At 47.4% G+C, this 15,738-nt stretch overlaps 1 protein-coding gene across 1 annotated transcript in view; it reads right to left on the reverse strand.

Annotated features, from left to right (window-relative positions):
* Window positions 1-1,537: 1,537 nt before the first annotated feature.
* The window catches only part of LOC104532612 (guanine nucleotide-binding protein G(o) subunit alpha), a 44,863-nt gene continuing 30,662 nt past the window's right edge, over window positions 1,538-15,738 (reverse strand). Inside the window, exons 3-6 of the mRNA XM_010177861.2 lie at window positions 15,549-15,677; window positions 14,457-14,586; window positions 6,390-6,543; window positions 1,538-1,725 (exon numbers count right to left, since the gene is read on the reverse strand). Coding sequence (XP_010176163.2) covers window positions 1,538-1,725; window positions 6,390-6,543; window positions 14,457-14,586; window positions 15,549-15,677 — 601 coding nt within the window. The remainder of the gene's footprint in view (window positions 1,726-6,389; window positions 6,544-14,456; window positions 14,587-15,548; window positions 15,678-15,738) is intronic.

The raw sequence follows: 15,738 nt of genomic DNA on the forward strand, positions 1-15,738 counted from the left end.
TTGTGGACTTTTAAGAGAAGGCAGAGAAGAGGCAGGGATCAGCATTGCCTACCTGCCCACTGGTGCAGGTGGCTCTCAAGTGGGACGTTGGAGGTGGCACTACCCTCAACCTTTCCACACCTCTTCCCCTGCCCTTCTCTCTCTTCCTTGCACTTCTCCTTCTACTCCATCCCTTGGCTCAAATCACCTCTCTGAGCCTTCCCTTGGCACTACATGGCCAGTATAAACCATCCTTCTCACTTTAGATACTGGTAAAGAGATGCCCTGACTGGAAACACCAAACCTGGAGCCATCACTCTTGGATGTCCAGGCAGAAGATTACACAGACAAGCTACCTGGTTCTGCTTGGCCAAGGAGCCTCCAAGTGCAAGGTCAGGTTCTCAAGGGTATTTAGATGCCTGAGGTGCGATAAAGAGCCATGAAGCTCCCTCACACCTTGCTGTCACCCAAGCACGGTGAGGTTTCCCAGAACACCTCTCTGCATTTCAGCTACTTGAAGGTCAAATTCTGCCTACAAGAAGCCAGCACTAAATATTTTTGGTGCACCTCAACGTTTCACGGCTGAAGTCTGGAAAGAGACGCTGCGTGTTTGTGCTGAAATCACTTAGGCTGGGAGGTGCTTTGGGAAAGGTCACTGGGTACCTCGCCATGATGCCTCCACGCGCGGGGTCCCCATCAGGACACCATCCCTGGGGCATCCTTGGTGTCTACGCTCCAGTGGTCCAAGCCCAGCAGCTCCGTGGCACCCAGCAAAGCGTCTAAGAAACGAGTTACTGAAACGACTAGACAAATTTTAACATTAACTTTTGAAAAACTTGAGGTAAAACTGTTACTGGTAACAAATGTTTTTAGACAAGGCTTAGTAGGTTTTGTTACTGTGTCCATCTTGGACACCAGCAGAAGTGGACATGGCTGGTTTACTTGTTCAAATAGCTGTCTGGAAAAAAGGAGAATATACAAATCCAAGCTGTGGTGGCTGCGTTCAACACCAACCCCTCTGCCTTTGGGGTAGGAACTGGAGCTGTAAGGCACCCTCGAAAGGATCATGTTGGATCTAGCACTTCCAAAAGGAATAGTGGGTTGTTTTTTTTTTTTTTAAAAAAAGATAAATAACTAGCAGAATTAATTATCCCTTAATTTCAAGGCAAAAACCAAAAGATTTTGGTTCCAGACCGCACTGCTGCTGGTCAGTATTTTAAGGCTTTGATTTTTTTTTCTCTTTTTTTTAAAAAACTGAAGTATATTTTTGTCTTTTGGCAGTTGAAATGCACATGGTGGGGAATGCGTAAGCTCCCTCTACAGCACTGTGGATTGGAAGGGAGGAGGAGAACAAGGTAGCGAGGGAATGAACCGAAAATAAACCCAAAGGAAATGAAACGGGGCTGGGGAAAGCAGAACTCGCTGCAAAGTTTTCTGGGGTGGGAGGAGGGATTTATCTATTTCTTCCTCATCATCTTCTGAGGAGGAAAAAAAAAGAGAGTGAGGACCTGTCTGCAGGACCGGAGGAGAGGAGAGGAGGGGAGGAGAGGAGAGGGCTTTAGTAGAGTCCGCATCCCCGCAGGTTATTGGCGATGATGACATCCGTGACGGCGTCGAAGACGAACTGGATGTTGCTGGTGTCAGTGGCGCAGGTGATGTGCGTGTAGATCTCCTTGTTGGGGGACTTGTTCTTGCTCTCGTACTGAGCCTGGATGTAAGCCACCGCCTCTGTGAAAGAGTTGGGGCCTACAAGAGAGCCGAGATGAAAGGAAAAAGAGCCAGTTAAAGCAATCCTGAAACCTTCCAGCTGTAGGATGCCTGCAAGCACCCTGTTGTAGGGACTTGGGGAGATCGTATGGGGCTGCTGCGGCCCAGCTGCCACATCTCCATCCCAGGGATAAGCATTGTCTCCATCTCAGGATGGGCACTATCTCCATCTCAGGATGGGCACTGTCTCCATCTCAGGATGGGCACTGTCTCCATCTCAGGGATAAGCACTATCTCTATCTCAGGATGGACACTGTCTCCATCTCAGGGATGGGGACAATCTCCATCTCAGGATGGGCACTGTCTCCATCTCAGGATGGGCATTATGTCCATCTCAGGATGGGCACTGTCTCCATCTCATGATGGGCACTGTCTCCATCTCATGATGGGCACTATCTCCATCTCAGGGATGGGCACTATCTGTCACCAACCAGGGTTGCTGCAAGGAAGGAGATGCTCTCCAACTGTCAGCTCAGCTGTATTTTTATTCCGAATTGCTGTTTATAGTCTATAGAGATGAAATGGATGAGGGAACTGAGGCTACGAGGGGAAAAACCAGAAGAAATTCCATATCATGTTGACAAAAAAGAGAAAAAAAAAACCTGCCAGGAATGTGGAAAGTGCTTGACATGGTGTAAAGGTTTAGGTTTTTTTTTTTCCTTTTTTATATTTTTGATTAAAATTTCAGCTTTTGATGGAAAAAAGGAGCTAAAATGTCCATGAATTGAAGGCAGTATTGGTAACTGTGTCCTCCTTCCCCTGAATCACTAAGAGAAAAGGCCATGAAAAGATCCAGCCTCTGTTAGAGAGCAAAGTGGGGTTTTCTCAACCAAAATCCAAAAAAAGTTAATATAAAACATGCCTCTTTTTGAGAAATTCAGGCTGTAGCACCCTCTGCTCCAATCATGCCACCAGGAGTTTCTTGGTTTGATGTACAGAAATGTCTGCACCAAACCTTATTGACCATCAGGTTTTGTGTTAAAGAATCCTAAGAGCCGTCACCCAGCAGAGCAGATCCCTTCTCATGGGGGATCACACACACAGCTCCGCTCGGACGCCTGCTTAGGTCCAATAAACTCAGTTTCTCTGAGTGGCCGGGACTGCAGCCCCTCTTGCATCCCCCACCCTTCGTGACACTTTATTGATGGGAAATATTGTGATCTGCCTGAGAGGAGCTTACTTGTGCTGTGGCTGGAGGCAGTTGATCTGGGAGATGACTTGTTCTTACATGTAGAATCATAGAATCATAGAATGGTTTGGGTTGGAAGGGACCTTCAAGCTCTTCCAGTTCCAGCCCCCTGCCATCAGCAGGGACACCTTCCACTAGACCACGTTGCTCAAAGCCTCATCCAACCTGGCCTTCAACACTTCCAGGGAGGAGCAGCCACAGCTTCTCTGGCCAACCTGGGACACTGTCTCACCACCCTCACACCAAAGAATTTCTTCCTCACATCTCATCTCCATCTCCCCTCTTCCAGTTTCAAGCCATCACACCTTGTTCTGTCACTCCCTGCCCTTGGCCAAAGTCCCTCCCCAGATTTCCTGGAGCCCCTTCAAGTACTGGGAGGCCACTAGAAGGTCTCCCTGGAGCCTTGTCTTCTCCAGGCTGAACAGCCCCAACTCTTTCAGCCTGTCTTCATAGGAGAGGTGCTCCAGCCCTCGCATCATCCTCGTGGCCTCTTCTGGACTTGTTCTAACAGGCCCATGTCTTTCTTGTTTTGGGGGCTCCAGAACTGGACACAGTGCTCCAGGTGGGGCCTTAGAAGAGCAGAGTAGAGGGGGAAATGTACATGCGCTGCTAGTTGAAGACACAATCTCATGTAGATCATGAATTAATCATGAAGTTACTTGAACTAAGAGAAGCACAATGTTTTCTGGGAGCAGGTTCTTGCATGAAGATCCACGTAAAGAATTTGGGAATGGTTCCACCTGCTGTGCACAGCCAGGAGGGTATTTAATGCAAGGGATGTTGGTTGTTCAAAGGCAGGAGGATTTAGATGCTGGATTCCTTCCGGGAGAGCAGGGAATCACTAATACCAGCTTGGTTTAAAACACACTCCGGATCCTGCTGCTGCTTTGCTCAGTATTATGGATTATTTAAAAGCATGAGTGAATTAAGGGGATGGAAACAGTCAGAGCTCCAGCATACAGCGAGTGAATTTGTGGATGAAGTCTTCTAATAATTCTTTGTCAGCAGAACTAATGGACATCAGAAACTTCATTTTATTAAAAGCATTTTGTGGAACCGACCTGTGATGTTGAAAGTCCACTTGTTTGATTTATAGGCTTTCATCAAATAATTTTTTTTTTAACTCCAGGACAACTTTCTAATAATGCTGCTTTTTCAGAAGGCCACAAGGGCTTCATCTTCTGAACCATGGTCAGCAAAGCAGGGGTGAGCCAGCTTAAGTGTCTGCTTGGGTCTAAGGTCTGGGCTTAACGTTAGCACGAGCTAACTTCCAACTTTTAATGACATTGCTGAACCCCTTGGGGTGAGATATTCTTCATCTCTGATTCAGATCCCCGTTGGATCAGTGGAAGGACTTCCAGCCTTCTTCGATGACATGAGAGAGAAAAGAGGTCTGTGGAGGGTCCCCAGCATTGTGATAAATCTCAGCTTCCAGAATGGCACCTCGAAAGAATTTGGAGCATCTCTGGGGTACTCTGAGATTTGGGGAGGACTGATTGGGTTCACTTGAGGCTGAGGTACTCCAGAAACAAGCTCTATTGGTTTTCCTCTGCATGTGTACGAGGGTCTGCTCCGCTACTGAACCCCTCTCTTGGGCTGGGATAGCTTGGGAAGGAAAAGTTATATCTAAACCAACATTCCTCCTTATTCTAGTCCCTCTGCCATCAGGAATATGTAAGAACATTATTTCTGAGCGGGGTTACTGGGAGACTTCAGTGAAGGTCCACAAAACCATGTCCACAAAATGTGCTCCGGAAGGAGTGAAAGGTGAAGGTTTGCTTCATGGAGGGAAGAGGGCATGGCAAAAATCTTCCAGTACATAGAAGTGCTGCTATAAAGAGGATGGTGACGAACTGCTCTACAAGCCACCCAAAAGATGGCAAGCAGCAATCTAATTTGCAACCAGAAAAACTTGGGGTTGGCATATTGTGAGCTTTCAACTGTAAAGACTGTGAAATGTCCATGACTAACGTATCAGGAATATGTTGGTTCTGTCTGGACCAAGCAGATGAGTAGATGGCTGAAATGTGTTGGTAGTGACAAATATCCAAACCTTCCCTGGAGAGGCTGCCTGAGGATGTTCTTCTGAATTCAGACGGAGTCGTTCAGCTCCATGGCCACAGACCGTTCAGCCCAAGGCAGCGATGATGGATCGCTTTTGCCTATTCACAGTGAAAATTCAAGTGCTTAGAGATAGGAAACTCTGGTTAATAATTTGTTGGCTTGCCCAGAAATGTGACACTCTTGGTACTCCCGGTTCACAACTATGTTTCCTGACAAAGAGATCTGCTTCTCTGGCTGTCGGCTTGATTCATCTGGATGTCTCCGGTGAGTTTAAATAATTCATGACAATAAAAGTTTATTTTTATGCTGTCTCGGAATGGTAATGAGGGTTTGTGGAAGCTGCTGAGATGCAGCTGCAGCCTTTGCATGGGTGATGTATTCTCATCATTAGAAGGCCAGATGCCAGGCAGCCAGCAGAAACCAGGGCTTGTTGCACACTGCCCTGTTGCAGAGCTTCTGCTCTGATCTCCAAGTAGCACTAAGGCCTCCTTCTCCTCAGCCAAGCTCAGGGCATAGCTGGCTGTGGCTCTCCTCTATCTGAGCTATGGGTTGAGAGGTATGGGTGGCCAGCACATGAGAAAATCAAGCACCTTTTTTGCCATCTGCATTTAACTGCAAGTGTTTCCATGTCCAGATATCAGCAAGCCTGAGAGCAGGGAAGTTCTCTCACCCCTGCACTGGGCACTGGTGAGGCTGCACCTTGAGTGGTGGGTTCAGTGTTGGGCCCCTGACTCCAAGAAGGACATGGAGGTGCTGGAGCACGTCCAGAGAAAGGCAACGGAGCTGGGGAAGGGTCTGGAGCACAAGTGTGCTGAGTTCCCAGCTGAGGGAACTGGGGTTGTTGAGCCTGGAGAAAAGGAGGCTGAGGGGAGACCTTCTGGCTCTGTCCATGTCCCTGCAAGGAGGGTGGAGAGAGGTGGGGGTGGGTCTGTTCAACCAAGGAACAAGTAACAGGACAAGAGGAAATGGCCTCAAGTTGCACCAAGGGCAGTTGAGATGGGAGGTGAGGAAGAATTTCTTTGCTGAAAGGGTTCTGAGGCATTGGAAGGGGTTGCCCAGGGCAGTGGTGGAGTCCCCATCCCTGGAGGGATTGAAGAGTTGTGTAGACACAGTGCTGAGGGACATGGGTTAGTCGGGGACTTGTCAGTGTTGGGTTCATGGTTGGACTCGATGATCTTAAAGGGCTTTTCCAATCCAGGCAATGCTGGGATTCTGATTCTGTGATTCTGTAAAGCTGTTGGGGGTGATTTACTGAAATCAGACTTGGAGGGAAGCTCTAGCTACACATCTCTAGACTCCTTGCCTATGATACACGACAGTGTCAGCCTGGATGGGGAGCACTCCGTGATGCCTTTGCCATGTGTTCCTGTACAGCCAGCTTTCTCATTACCTGTATAATCAGGAAAGCAGATAGTCAGTGGAGATTTCTTAATTTTCTCCTCAAATATGTCCTTCTTGTTTAGAAAGAGGATGATAGATGTATCTGTGAACCATTTGTTGTTGCAGATGCTGTCAAAAAGCTTCAGTGACTCGTGCATGCGGTTCTGCAACAGAAAGGGGAGATCACATCAGGCCTAAAGGCAGCAACTGGAGAACATTCAACATGTACCACACAAAAAAAGAAAAGCTACGATATACATGATAAATGTATGCATACATACAGCTGAACGTATACATACACAGATGCAATCCCTACAACGTCCGACAGACAGTTAGTAACTCAAGGGCATTTCCATGTACAGAGCTGTTTCGATTTTGCACAGCGTATAATTTACAGGATCCCAGCTCGTAGGAATCATCATGCACCATGCATGGATGGGGAGTTACTTTTGCCCTTTGATCAGATTTATGTGTCGGTGTAGCTCATGCAGATTTTCTAGAATGTTTTCATTAATTTTTAAAAAATTTTTGGCTTGTTTGGTTTTTTTTTACTTTCTTGAGTGCATGTGGCACACAATTGGTTGGATACATTAACCAAGGACTGGTGGATCCTTGAATTAATCTAGAGTTGGAAGCAGACATTAAGGCGACATAATTTTGGAAATGACCTTGCCGTGAGCTTTGCCTGGTTTTGTTATTTTCTTTAGTGTTGTTGCCTAAAAGTCGTTGGGCTTTTACTTGTTTTAATTTAATTTATTTTATTTTTTTTAGTTCTCTTGGAAGATAGCTCAACAGAAAGTGTCTGGCAGAGAGGAAAAAAAGTGAAAAAAGAAGAGGAAATAGTATAAAAAGAAAAAATGTAATGAAAGGTGTCTAAGAACAAAGAGACTAGAAGTCAGGCAGCTACCACTGATGTTAGCTCATGCCTCTAGAAGAACATCAGCTACTTGCCAGCAGAAGAGCCGGACATGCACACGCAGCGACAAGTCCGCTTTTTGGTTATAGGTCATGCAACAAAAAAACCCCAACAAGCTGACACAGAAAAGGAGAAGAGATAAGAGGAATGAAAAAACAGACCAGTTAGAGAGTTGCAAAGTCCACCCCATGGTTTTCCGGTGGTGGAAGAAGAGCTCATGGCAAAGTCAACCAAGTGTCATGTTTCCTGCTGCTTTCAACTCTCAACTTGCTTTTTCTTTCTTTTTTTTTCTCAGTTCAAGAGAAGCTTCATACCTGCCAAATTTGGTGGGTCTCTCAAATGCTCATTTTTTGGCCTTTGTTTGGCTAGATAAGGTCAGACGGCCGAGGAAAGGCTGTGAAGGTGCTGAGGCTGGCGATGTTTGGCGCCCGAGGCTGACGCCGGAGTGCGCACGCCGATCGCGTGGCCATCTCTCAGCCGGGAGCCGGGTAGCGCAGAGAGCAGGCGCGGTGAGGACGAAGCACACCCAAGAGTCAGGGGGGTTATCAAAGGCAAAGCATGGTACAGACCAGACCGGCTCCTCGGCTTTTCCCAGCGGCATCTCCTTGGGACAGCATTCCCAAACCCACTAATCCCCGTACGAGAGTGGTGACAGCGACCGCTGGAGAGATGCTAGAGAGAACAGGGCTGCGCGGTCTCGTGTCTGGAGGGATTTTTGGGTGTAATGTGTCCCCCCACCCCTGATTTGGAAATTTAGAGTGGTGCAGGAGACAGTTGGGGGCTTCACCCCTCTCCTGCTCTGTTTCACGCACTGTGAGCCCAGAGCTTTATTGATAAACACTTTCATTGGTACGCTTTAGCTGGTGCTGGATGTTTTATTTAGAGACAAATGGCTCCGTGGGTGAAGGAAACATCCGATCTGACCCAGAGTGAAAGAAGACGCGCGTGATTTCCTACCAGACCCAAAATGACCAAGCATCTCCCCACTGTGCATTGTACCAACGCACAGGGAAGAGGTGACCACGTACAAATGTGAAAACACATGTACTCGTTGGGTCTCAGTTGCCAGACGTTGCTTATCTGGCTCATCCCGTGTCTGTGTGCTGTTTTCTCTAACCCATTGTGTACTGGTTGGTGTGGGAGCCCCAGAGCAAAGCTCCTCTTTCCTACTTGTGGTGTCAAAATTGTAACCGTGTCGAAACCCGCAAAGGTTTTGTACAGGAGATCCTTGGCCACCCAAAGCCTTTGGGAGGAGAGAAGAGAGTGGAGGGCGGTCAGGGGAACAGAAAGCAAATATAATTAACCGTTTTTTAAGCAGCATCCCTCACAGAACATTTATAATGACATTTTTAACACCCTTGCTGATTTAAAATAAAAACACGGAGAAACACTTGAACACTGCCCATGGGTTAAACCAACAGCTCCTCCTCCGCAGCCCTCAGCTTGGAGGTCACCGTACTTACCAGGTGGCACCTTGGTAAGCATGGCCAGCCCCATGCCATGCTTCCCATGTGGGCAACTGCGCCTTGTGGCATGGGAAGCATCATGGTTCACATCAGTATGGTTATGAACTAGAAGTTGAGGGCTTCGCCTGAGCTGGACTTCACAGTTGGGTGAAGCTGACTTTCCTACAGTAGCAAGAGCATGTAAGGATCCTACAGAAATCCTTCTGCTGCACTTACATGGTTTGATTAATTTGTGTTAATACCTGTTAGGAAATTAGAGTGTTTTCCCAAGCAACAGTGACCAGATGTAACCAGAATATACACACAGCCCAAACCAACACATCCCTGTAGAAAATGTGAGTGACAGTAAAAATCCTCTGTTCCTTTCAAACTCTGAGAACATGTTTCAAAGCTTCCCCAGGCTGCCTGACCTGCCTTTCTGGTCCCTCCCTACACACTGATTTTTCCCCCAGCTCTGTTGGTTGGCTGAGTAAATACAACCACTGCTCTGCCCATTCCTCCTTAGTTACCTGGGAAAGGTTCTGGGTTAAAATCTGCCTTTTCCTTCCCCATCACTAGAGAGATGATGTCATCATTCCAAAGGAAGGAACAGCTTTCTGGGCAAGGGAAAGGTGCAGAGCAATATCCCGGTGAGCAGGTACGGATGCTCCTGTTGCTGTACCTGGGTGCCACGTGGGAAATGCTGTCACATCCCAGGAGGATTCCCAGGTGCCCATGTATGGACACAAGCTATCCTGGTGCTGGAGAACTTCGGGAATGCTTCACTGCCTCCCTTTCCCTTCCCTTCCCTTCCCTTCCCTTCCCAACTGTTATTTGTTCAGTAGATGTTTGTAGGAGACCTCCAAGAGCTCAGGCAGACCCTGGCTGAGACGCAAGGATGAGGAGGCAGTCTCTGGGTACTGCATGGAAAAGGACAGGGTGCTGCTAAAGGAGGAGTGAGAAGTGAAGGCCTCCCACATAATCCCCCTCCTACCAGTAAATCCACAGTGAAAGACCCTTTTAGTCCCTGAAAGGTTCCCCAGGCCCCTCTCAGCAGCACTCGTGCTGTGATGGGGCAGACGTGCCCGCTCTGCTACGAGCCATTAAAGGTCACAACTCCTCCTGCTTTTATATCAAGTGACATAAATTACTTCACTGGCTTTTGGACCCATTGTGCTGCTTTTTCCTACTTTACGTTGGGTCTCTCCTTAAGGAAAGGGCTCTTGAAACATTGGCTTCTTCATGTCACCTACTATTTCAAAATCAATATTTTAAATTATTTCACCTGCAAATACTTTATACCCCAACAAGAAAAGCAGCCCCAGCAGCCACGTTGCAGAGGAACAACCACTCACCCACACAAATTAAAAGTCCAGTTGACTTTTCCTGCACAGGACAAGAGACAGAACTGCTTATAGCTGAGTTCAGATGTCATCGCACAATTGTGTTCCCATAGCTGATGTGAAGGGCAAGCAGCTCTCTACTGAGCGTGAGGGAGAAGGGATGCTGCTTCCCCAGGCAGAAACACACTCATAAACACCATCTTTTTTTCACCAGAGCATGGGAGGAGACCTGGTTATTTCTGCAACACACAGTCAATTCAACCTTTTTTTTTGTTTTCCTTGGTGATGAAGTGCTAACTGTCATGCGAACTGTAAAGACACTGATGGTTATCCTAAGAGCAGGAACTCCATATTCCCCCTCCTGCTTCTATTTCCTAAGATGCTCAAGTCACTTTGTCACTCCTCAGGCAATTTCTGAGCGTTGCAATTCAATTTTCCTTGCCCAATGACAGCAGAGAGAGCGCGCTAACCGGGTCATGCAATGAAATACAAACCAAGAGGGGCCAACGCTAATGCACACCAAGAGTCATCAGCACAATGCTTCAACCCATCCCGTGCTCAGCCATGGGGACACGAGCAATACTTGCGTGTCTTGGCAAGGTATGGGTGACCTAAATATCTTCCTTTCAGATGTGCAGCATGAACATCTCCCTCTCTTGCCATGACTCCTTTGAATTTGCAAGGAAAAAACCAAAGAGGATAGTTTCAGTTCCCATGCCAGCTCCCATACCATTGCTGCCTTTTTTTAAGCTCCATTAGGAATTCCATTCAGAAGGAACATGGTAAATCTACCTTTGTTAATCATGTTCTCCAGTTTTAGCAATCGATATGACTGCTGTCCCTCTCTCCTCCCAGATTACAGATCTGAGGCTTCTCCTCCTGTAACCTCAGCTTATAAAACATCCAGATAGGTCCCAAATGAGACAACATAGCCTCGTTATGCAAAGACATGATTCATGGAGGTGTTCAGTCAGTTAAGGCAGGACGTTCCCACTGTGTGCAAATACAGCAGAGAGCCCTGCAGCTCCTTGTGACCGACTCAGGAAAGCAGATATGCAGGTGTAATATCTCGAAGACAGTGTCTGGTGTGTTGGATGGGCTGGACAGAAGGTGTAATTCTGCCTTGTGAGCTGTGTCTGTGGGCTGTGACTGGCAGCAAAGGGACTGAGAAAGGCACTGCTTGAATGTCCCTGGAGGTTGGTTGCTCTCCCCTGGCAGCCAGGCACGCAGGGAAGCAGTTTAGATCTGCCAAGAGCGGTGTGAGGAGGGGTTTGGGGCAATGGGAGAGGCTGGATTCAACAGCCAGGGGTTTCTATGCAAAGCCTGGTCTTTATGGGTGTGGGGGCCTAGAAATCACAGATGCAGAAAGTTTTCTTTGTTTTATTTGTGTCTTTCTGATCCGGACATAGAAAAGTACTTGCCTTTCTTGAGTCCTGCAGTTTTGCTCTTTGTGGCAGGGAACTGGAGAGAAAATATATCCCTTATAAAAGACTGTCTGGTCTTATGGCTTCACACACAATGGCAGCTGCTGCAGGAGGATGGGTGCTCGGTCTTTTAAAACAAAGAGCACAACACACCACAAAAAAACTTTCATGAGCACAGAGCCAAGCTTTACTTTTAGGGGCAGAGACGGTCAGTGGGTGCTTCACCAAGCCTTATTTCACCACCTCTTTGCTCAGTCTTGTCTGAAAGGATTCCCAGCAGACCTGTTGTTCATGAGCTTCTTTCAGTGAGACAAGCTGACCCTACAACTACAGCGATCCCAATGCCTCCACACTAACTGAGCTTAAGAAGGCAAGCTCTGCTCCGTGTTGCAGACTGACTTTATCTGACCTGCAGTTTCACCCGCCTCAAGTGTGGTTTGACTGGGAGAAGTGCAAAAAGCCCCCGTGAAGTCTTGTGATTGTCATCAACAGGGCAAGAGGAAAAACCGTTCTCCCAATGCACCAGCTTTGCAAGTGGTGTTTTTTGGGGACATTGAGATGCAGTAGGGCTCTTTCTCTCTCATGGCTCCATGTCAGAAATGGATCTACAAGTCTTTACATAGTCACAGAGACATCTGTACAGCTCTCAAACCTTCAGTGGATTTAATACAGCTGGACTGTAGTAAGCATTGCTATAAAAAATGAAGATGGAGGAAGAGCATCCAGCTCACTCTCTCAGCTGCCTCCCCTTTCTCTTCTCTAAGTGAGAAGCAATAAAAGCTGATTTACGTCATTAAAGCCGGCAGATGTGACGGATGCAGACAGACGGCAAATCAGCTGACTGAAGAGATGCTGCTTTTACTGCTGGGTTTTTGGAGAGGAACAACGTGAGCAGGGAGGAGACCGAATGCTTGGGGGTTCAACTGGGAGAGAATCTGTGGGCGTCATGTTTTCCACCTGCTGTTTAACGCCGGGGGTATAATAGGGCAGACAAGATCTGACACCTTCGTCTCTCCTATTTGCATTGGCCTCGCTCAGGGTTGTTTATTTGGGTTAGGCGGAGGCGTTGCCGAATCTTTTCCCCCATTTATGTGTAAAATGAACAGTGACTGCCTCTGCCCTCCTGTTGCTCAGCATCCCCAGAAATGCTTTGGGAAAAGGGATTGAAATTGCAGGTCAATGCTGAGACAGAGAGGCAGATTCAACTTTGCTTTTGCATCCGGAAAGCAGGCTTTGCCTGCTTTCCAGACGCAGATCCTGGTTTCTGGAAGCTGAGCTGACACTCTGCTCATCACTGGTGCTGAGTGACAGACAGTTGTTGGTAGAGCTCAGCATCCTCAGGAGAGATGCTGTAACATCCATCTCAGAGGAGCTGAGTTAAGGCTGACATTTCAAAAATGACATTCAAACCTTTCCATTTTATGCTCCGTAGCTTTGAATCACAAAGCTCTGTGGCTTGTGAAGACCAGCACCTAAAGGTGACCTGGATTAAAAGCTGCTTTTGGCTTCACACTTTCGGTGTTACACCCCAAGTTACACCTACAGAACACTTTGACCTCTGCTCAGATCACAGTGTGGCTCTCTGCCCCGTGGATCTGCCCTCTCCCTGCCTATTCTTCTTTATCTCCTGGGTGTGTTTCCCCTGCCCAGCTTCAGGGTTCTATGGCATTGAGCTAATGGCTGTTTTTTTTTCAATCCACATCAAGAGATTTTGGTTCTTTCCCAGTAAATCCTACAGGACTGAGCATCCTTGAGCATATCAGGACCAGCGTCAGAGGGAGGTGACAACAGAGGATTATATAGAAGAGGGTGTAGGATGTCTCAGTCAGTCTGGAGGGACATAGTCATGATGTTAATATCATAGAATCACAGAATGGTTTGGGTTGGAAGGCACCTTAAAGATCATCTACTTCCAACCCCCCTGAACTCTGACATCAATATGACCCAACCAACCAAGTGACTTCATCAAACAGTTTGCCAGAGCTCATAAACCTGGCTCAAAGAGGCTGGAAACCACAGCCCTCCCCCAAGTCTTTTTGGGAAGAGACAACTGATAACTCATAGCAATCACTGATCCCTCATCAATAGCTTTCTGCAAGCCTGGCACCTTTACCAGCACGAGAATAAAGATCCTTCAAGAGGCAGAGCTGGCAGGAGCGAGCCCTCTGTGCTGCCACAGGCTGGACATGGATGAAATCATTACCAAAGCTTGAGTGTGGCCTCTGATTCCTTTTTATTAGACAAATGCAACTGGGTGCCTGCCGCAGTCGCTGGTAACCCCGAGAATATGGATCCCCACCACACTGAACGAATGGCCAGAATACCCTCATGAGTCTTCCTGCATCCTTTCTGTGGTTTTAATCTACTTGTATTAATTGCTCTCGAATACCAGGGAGCACACAGCTACTCGCCAGCTTTATTTCCAGATGGTATTTTGAGCTTAATGTCACAGTGGGAAGTCATAAAAACTCTCCTAGAGCAAATTACCTGAGGCATCAAACAGTTCCAGTCTCACTCAAGAAAATGAATTTCTGTAGCCTGAAGAAATAGGTTATTCTCCTGGTCTGAGCCTGCCCCGCGTGTCCACGGCTGTCCTGCACCTCTGCACTGTGGCACAGCCGCTTCCTTGTTTTAAAAGCCCCTCTAGCTCCATCTCCTCCCCCTCTGGATATAAGGTCCCATTAATACGTTTAGAAAACACACAGGTCAGCTAGAAAGGAGAAATAAACCACCGTGACTTTCCAGGTGCATGGAAGCATTACCTGGGCATGCAGGACTTGATTTTGAAGAGTGTGGAGGAGGACAATTTCCCCCCAGGATTTCAGAAATGACCGACAAAAGCACATTACTGTAGCACCCCAGTGAGCATTCGGCGATCTCTGAGCAGCTGCTGGTTACCCAGTTTCCCCTAAAGAAGTGTTGGGGCCTCCAAGACCCTGTTAGACTCACCGTGGTTTCGTCTTCATGGAGCACCTGGTCGTAGCCACTCAGCGCGACGCAGAAAATGATCGCTGTGACATCCTCAAAGCAGTGAATCCACTTCTTGCGTTCTGACCGCTGGCCCCCGACATCAAAGAGCCTACAGCACAAGAGAAGACCATGGGTGCCCGTGCTTACTTAATGATGAGGAAACTTGAGCAGTCTTGGCATTTCCTGACCATAGGATACCTGGAAAGCTCCCAAGACAATGAGTTTGGACACAAAGTCTTTAACCATAGGCTTGGTCTTCTCCTCCAGAGCTTGAAGGAGGACAAGGAGGAGCATTTACAGCCAGGGATATGGGGATTTGTGGGAGAGCCTCAGCAGCATGCTGGATCCCAAAAGGGTCTGTGGAGGTGGAGACCACATGCTCTTGAGTTTTATATGCTCTAAATACTGTGTCTGCAGCTTTCTATCTTCATCCTCTCTCCTCTCTACTGGCCGGCATCATGATGGTCAATATATAGCATTAACCACATGGGACTGACCCACCTTAGAGAAAAGATTTGGCCAAATATTGTGAACAAATTTGGCCAAATTTATGAACTTGATCAGACTTGGGGCCAAGATACGTAAGTTAAACTGAAAGAGGGGAGGTTTAGATTAGATATTAGGAAGAAGTTCTTCACTGTGAGGGTGGTCAGACACAGGAACAGGTTGCCCAAGGAAGTTGTAGATGCCCCCTCCCTGGAAGTGTTGAAGGCCAGGCTGGATGAGGCTTTGAGCAACATGGTCTAGTGGAAGGTGTCCCTGCTGATGGCAGGGGGGTTGGGACTGGATGAGCTTTAAGGTCCCTTCCAACCCAAACCATTCCATGATTCTATGATTCTATGAATATAGCTCCCAATAAAGTGGTGTCATTTGGGTTAGAAGAAGGTACTATGAACACCTCAATAATTTTCAAGACAAGAGCACCAGAGATTTCATCTTGTGTCCTCTGCACTGGCAGCCACCCCTGTGGTAACCAGCAATTTAACAACTTCTCCTTTGGGAATTATGGGGAAACCCTGTGAACAAATAGATGCCTTGAAAATTCAGCGGTAGATGCAGTTTTAGACTAACCTGAAGTGGAGGTTTTTGAATGTGAAGTGGGTTTCTACAATGCCAGTTGTTTTGACCCTGGTTCGGAGGATGTCCTGCTCTGTGGGCTGGTAGTCTGCAGCTCCGATTCGATCTAAGCTGTCTAGGTAGCTAAGAGAAAGAGAAAAGAAAAAGAAAACAGATAAGAATAAGACACACATTCATCTTTCTC

The sequence above is a fragment of the Antrostomus carolinensis genome, unplaced genomic scaffold, assembly GCF_000700745.2.
Source record: "Antrostomus carolinensis isolate BGI_N321 unplaced genomic scaffold, ASM70074v2 scaffold17301, whole genome shotgun sequence".
In the NCBI taxonomy this organism is placed as follows: Eukaryota; Metazoa; Chordata; class Aves; order Caprimulgiformes; family Caprimulgidae; genus Antrostomus; species Antrostomus carolinensis.